Genomic DNA, 6,000 nt, shown 5'->3' with positions numbered 1-6,000 from the left:
TTTAATGCAATTTAAAATAAAATATGTAATTAATATTTTATTCATTTTAATTAGATTTTTTTTATCAATTTAATTAATCTTGTAGAATATTGTATTATAAATTTCATGATTTTAAAAATAATACATTAGGACATTTGTTAATTTATGTAAAATACTCTAATTGTGTCATTTTTTTTATTCCTATAATGGCAGTCGATATGTATTTTAATAATTTAATAATTTAATTTATATTAAAGTAATTACATTTTATTTTTAATTTACCTTATACAGTAATACACAATTATTTAACAGCCTTTTACTCAATGACACTGCAGCGCAGTGCCATGAAAACTGTTTAACTGCTTTTGTTATTTTTATTACACCCCCATTTTACCCTCCACATGGTAGTTTCTGCAGCGAATATTATTATTTTCAAAGATTGATAAAAGGAAAAATTACTGTACAGTATGTAACTGGCATTTTCAGCTTGTCATGCTTCATAGGGGCCATAAGAGGGAGACAAAGTCGAACGAAACCTGCCAGCTCTACTTTTCCCAGTCTTTTTAAATATATATATTTTTTTAACCTTCTACTTAAATACATAAGTACATCAGTACGTAAGTACTGCGTCCAATTGTATAATATTGTATTCTACTGTATACTGTTTTCTAGTGTCCCAGTAAAACGTACGACCCTCGCATCAAGACCACCAAAGATTTCCCGGACGAGGTGGTCAGCTTCATCCGTTACCACCCGCTTATGTTCCGCTCCGTCTACCCACTGAGCGGCCGGCCCGTGTTCACGCGCGTCCGAGTGGACTACACCCTCACCCAGATTGTGGTGGACAGAGTTTTAGCCGAGGACGGCCAGTATGAGGTTCTCTTCTTGGGGACGGGTGAGTGTGTGGTGCCTGTTACCCAAACTGGCCACCAGGGGGTAATGCATCATCTCGAGAGCATCATCAGTGTTTTAATGTGCAGCGCAGACAGTGAGCGTCTGTGCATATATTTTATACAACAGTGGATAATTCTCAAACATGTACTGCCTAAAAAGATGCAATCTTAAAACATTACACGCAAATATATTGTATTCAAACAACTGAATTGTACTGTACTAGACTTAAAAAAAACTTCAAGCCACTGTAATAATGCAGTTTGGACATTTAATTCAGTGTTCCTTTACGTACCTCTAGAAGACTCACGAGATTATTGCTTCGAGTGTCTTTCACAACAAATATTAAATTGGTTAGATGCATGGATAGAGAAAGATAAAGACAAAGAAAGAGGAAAATGGCTTCACATTTCTTTCACGATAACTAGATAGAATTTGGAAGTACTTGATTTCAAATTAGATTATTGTAGTGCTTTCATTCTGGATTTTTTAAAAAAGGGCTTGACATTTATTTCACAATAACTAAAACAGATTTGCAATTGATTTTACGGACATTGCATTCCTTCATTAACAAAAACTAGCTTGAACTATCTTTCCCAACAAATAGATTTCATTTTTAGTGCAAAAACTTTGGCAACAGTGCTTTATAGGGTTTAATTGATTTTCTCTCCCATAGAGGAGGTTGAATTTGTTAGTGCCTGACCTTTGGACAAAATTCTTTCAAGTACTTGAAAGTTCTTCTGTCTGTCTGTCTTTCTGTCGTCTGTCTGTCTGTCACAGATGCTGGCACAGTTCTGAAGGTGGTGAGCATCACCAGAGACAAGTGGTCCACAGAGGAAGTGGTGCTGGAAGAGCTTCAAGTGTTCCAGGTTGGACACGAGAGAAACACACGCACACTCTTATATACACACACACACACACACACGCACACACACACAAAATAAAGTGACTGTGAACCACTTGACATTACAAGACAGCTGTTGTGCAGATGTGCGGTGGCAAACTTTAAGAAAGATAAATAAATCATTTTCTTTAGAACGTGGTCCAAAAATGAATGTTTATGATTATATAATTATTTTGTTTACAGGTTCCCACTCCAATTCTCAATCTGGAGATTTCTTCCAAGCAGGTTAGACTTCCTTCAATTACTTACTGTAATTGGGGCCAGAATGTGATTGTGGGAGGTGGGGTTTCATGGGGGAGGGTTCTGTCAATTGTCACTCCTACGGCATCTTCACAACACATCTAATCTTCTCAATTCACAATGTGACGTCTTTAAGACAAAAAAAACAAGTGAGGTACGCACAAGGAAAAAAGTTTGGACACCCCGATTCAAAACATAAATATGTAAAGGATTGGTTTTACTTACATGTTTTGACGCCATTTATTTTTCAAAATTTCTATATAGTTTTTGTTATTATTTCTGTGGAAGGGGAGGTGTAATGCCGGGAAAAAAAAGCGTGCTGGAATTTGGAATTTTCTGGGATTTGCTTTTTATACCAGCTAAGGGGGGGGGGTGGGGGGGGAGTTGGGGGGGGGACTATTGTAATAGAAATTGGATTAAAGAAAAGGGTGCTTTAGTTTGAAGTCAAATCGTGTGGCGTAATTTATTTTTCTAGTCATGTGTGGAGCAATTTCAAAATCAATTAAGATGTTAAAAAATTATTTACGGTTTCTTGTGTTTACACAAGCGTGGTAAAACGTTGGAATTTATTTGGCTCTGATAACTAAAATTAATATGCCACTTAAGAATAATAAGAAAAATAAATGTCCTTAAGATAAGGATTGAATTAAATAGACCTCACATACACAAAATGGACCTAAATCAAAGTTTAAAACAAATACTTCAAGATTAACAGCAACTGAGACTTCAAAGTTAAATACGACTGAGCTGTGATCCTTGCAAGTATAACTGATGTAAAACAAAAAATCAAGTGACAGTTGCAGTACGTTTTCAGTTAAAAACCTACACTAGCACCTAATAGGTAGCTGAGGGTCAAAGGCTGTTTCGGTTCATGTTTCTTGTCAACATACTTGAGACGTTGCCATTTTTCATCAGCGGTTGCTTAGCGGGTGCAGTACAAGTCGCTTTTATTTGTTTTTTCATGCCCAGCCCCCCACCCCCCTGGACCACTGGGTCCTGTTGAATCTCTGACTGTAAAAGCCCAGCTCGTCATCATGCTTGTTCGACTTCCTCCCGTCCCTCCCCGTGAGTTTCGAGCTCTCGCGTCTGCCTCACGCCTCATTATCTCAAAGGTCAGGGGTGTCACGAGACACTTCAACCCTAATCAAAGCCGCCATTAATCTCTCACTGCATTTTGACCTGCCGGGTAGAGGTTTTGTGGGTTTGACATTTTTGTTGGGGAATCTCCTTACCTTTGGACAAGTTTGATCAGATACTAAACAATACAATAACATTACAGTGTTCAGTTAAATCTCTGAAATATAAACACAGTACTTTGTACTTCTGGGTGGCAAATTATCAAAATATCCACACCGTTTTCTTTATTTTTGCTGATTTCTTTTGGCAGCCCGCTTCTTCCTTCACAATCACACCACACTGTAAAAACGCAACTTGCATTTTTTTAATGACATTTATGGAGACGTTGATAGTTAGCAAAACAAAGAAAGAAAGTTGTTTGCTTCAAAACAACGTGCTGAGTTGTTTTAATTTATATCTTTAAATCGGGGCACAATACAAGGAGCAAATAGTTTTGTAAACTCATTTCTTGGTAGAAAATGCGAATAAGCCAATTTTCAAACTAACTTCAAATGTTATATGTTGAATTGCCCGACTTCAAACGCCTTGGAATTTTGAGTTCCTCCATTTTTTTTTACAGTGTAAATGTAGAGCCTCCAAACCTGATACATGGTGACAGTTTTCCATTGCAGTTCGTTTGTACTGTGCTCAACTTGTGGGAGTGAGTCGGCCACATCACGCACTGTTCAACGGGCTTTACCCCTCTTCTCTCCTGCTGTAGTTTGACTGTGTGAAATGCCAATAAGATATTAAATTCATACAGCTCAACCAAATATTTTCTGTATACCTGTGAGAGAATGTCTTCCACAATCCTGATGATGGAGTTTTGGTTCCCGGTCATTCCCTTTGGAAGTGGCTACGGAAATTGTTTTTGTCATGGTTCCATTACGAATCTGTTAGTCATTTTCTGTCATCCGGAAGTACCTCGGTGCCTAATGTTTACAATCATTATTATTCTGAACTGTACTAGTCTGAATTCCTGAATTGTTCCGATTTGAATGCTGGATCCTCTGTGTTGAATTTTCACGCCGCCGTAATGTAAATGTGAAGGTGTGAAATGTGTGTGTTGTGTTTGTGTAGCAACAGCTGTACGTTGGCTCAAGCGAGGGTCTGGCCCAGCTCTCGCTCAGCAGATGTCGCCTGTACGGTCAAGCCTGCGCCGAGTGCTGCCTGGCCCGAGACCCCCACTGTGCCTGGGATGGACACATGTGCTCCAGATACGTCCCTGCATCCAAGAGGTGACGACTCGATATATTTGTCCTCACTATCGCACTGGTCACCAGTCAACGGTAGGGCGCTTATTCACAGTTTGGCATTTGTGAATTTCTTATCCTATCCTCCGTTATTGGCTGAAAAAGTCATCTTTTGTGGTTTTTGTGATCAGGCTATTTGGTGACATCTCATTGCCAAGTATCTCTGTTGAACAAAGGGGAAGGAGCTTCATTTACAACCCCTGGCAAAAAATTATGGGATTATCAGTCTGAGAGGGTGTTTATTCAGTTGTTTAAATGTGTAGAAGAAGAAAAAGCAGATCAGACATGACACACAACTATCTGGCCTTAAGAAACACTAAAAGAAATTTAAAAAAATGTTATAGTCAGTGAAATGAAATCTTTAGACCAAGCAGAGGGGGAAAATTATGGAGACACTCAATTCTAAGGAAAAAAACAAAACAAAAAAAAACAACAACAAATGGATTCACCCTGTAAATTTCCATTCACAAAACTAACACCTGCATCGGATTAGATCGTTTTGCTGGTTTGCAGTGAATCAGAACTGATCACACCTTGGAGAGCTGTTGCACCAAGTGGACTGACATGAATCAAGGCTCCAACATGAGATATGTCAATTGAAACAAAGGAGGTTACTTGTATCAAACTTCTTAAAGAAGCTTAATTATGCAATTTTGCAAAAGATGTTGGTTGTCCACAGTGAGCTGTGTCTAAAATCTAGACCAGGTACAAACAACATGGCAAGGTTGTTCAAGGAGTGCATAATGGACGTCCAATGTGCATAAGCGTCCAATATGTCATAACAACAGAAAACGCACAGCAAAACAATTGGACAAATGGGAGGAAACTGGAGTCAAATTCTGTGACCGAACTGTAAGAAACCGCCTGAAGGAAATGGGCTTTACAAACAGAAAAGCTAAAAGAAAGTATCATTATCAGCTAAACAGACAAAAACAAGCTTACAATGGGCTAAGGAAAAGCAATTGTGGACTATGGATGACTCAATGAAAGTCATATTCAATGATGATTTGCGAATCTTTGGTGTCGTTCCAATGAGATTTATGAAGACGATTTCCTTGAAAAAAAAATGCAAATTTCTACAGTCATTGATGACTTGGGGCTGCATGTCGGACAAAGGCACTAAGGAGATGGCGGCTTCAATAAATGCACACGTTTTCGTTGACATTTGGGACACTTTGCCAGGGGTTGTAGGCAGGTCACAAGTTTCGTCTAAAAGTGTGAAAAGTGTCCCGCCGCCACCTAGTGGCCTCTTTTGGCAATTACAAATTTGTGTAGGCGTCAGATTTTCACTATTTGCTTTTCATGAGGGTATTGCCTTTTTCCATAACAAGTCTTTTCCAGAACAAATTGTGGGCTGTAAAGAATTATCACCTTAAAGTTCAACTTGCAGGCCAGAGTGACTTTGCCGGCGGTGATGCTGTTATGTTTTTTTTTTTTTTTTTCTTTTGTGGAAAACACAAGGCTCTTTGAAAGTTGAACCTCGCAGCATCAGCGAGTGTGTAGTCTGCAGATGTATGGTGACAAAGGGCAAAAGAGGAGGAGGAGGGGGAGGAAGAGAAGCAGAATGAGGGGGAGGAGGAAGAGGTGAGGGTAAAGCAAGCTGATGAAGCCGCTGTG

The 6,000-nt window shown here is 39.0% G+C and overlaps 1 protein-coding gene and 1 long non-coding RNA gene across 4 annotated transcripts in view; one reads left to right on the top strand and one right to left on the bottom strand.

The window, feature by feature from the left end:
* Nucleotides 1-6,000, bottom strand: part of LOC147148972 (uncharacterized) — a 102,160-nt gene that overhangs the window by 21,563 nt on the left and 74,597 nt on the right. Inside the window, exon 3 of one of the 3 annotated variants that reach the window (XR_015086477.1) lies at nucleotides 1,990-2,143. The exons of the other annotated variants lie outside the window; for them this stretch is intronic. This is a non-coding gene — a long non-coding RNA (uncharacterized LOC147148972). Of the gene's footprint in view, nucleotides 1-1,989; nucleotides 2,144-6,000 lie in introns of those variants that run through there. 3 annotated transcript variants of the gene reach the window in all.
* The window catches only part of sema3d (sema domain, immunoglobulin domain (Ig), short basic domain, secreted, (semaphorin) 3D), a 42,362-nt gene that overhangs the window by 28,716 nt on the left and 7,646 nt on the right, over nucleotides 1-6,000 (top strand). Inside the window, exons 12-15 of the mRNA XM_086028305.1 lie at nucleotides 652-874; nucleotides 1,651-1,739; nucleotides 1,958-1,999; nucleotides 4,211-4,368. Coding sequence (XP_085884431.1) covers nucleotides 652-874; nucleotides 1,651-1,739; nucleotides 1,958-1,999; nucleotides 4,211-4,368 — 512 coding nt within the window. The remainder of the gene's footprint in view (nucleotides 1-651; nucleotides 875-1,650; nucleotides 1,740-1,957; nucleotides 2,000-4,210; nucleotides 4,369-6,000) is intronic.

Source organism: Filicampus tigris, chromosome 4 (genome assembly GCF_054856515.1).
Source record: "Filicampus tigris isolate MCC_2025a chromosome 4, RoL_Ftig_1.0, whole genome shotgun sequence".
NCBI classification, from domain to species: domain Eukaryota; kingdom Metazoa; phylum Chordata; class Actinopteri; order Syngnathiformes; family Syngnathidae; genus Filicampus; species Filicampus tigris.
The sequence above is the reverse complement of the archived record's forward strand: the minus strand, read 5'-3'. Positions and strand labels throughout refer to the sequence as shown.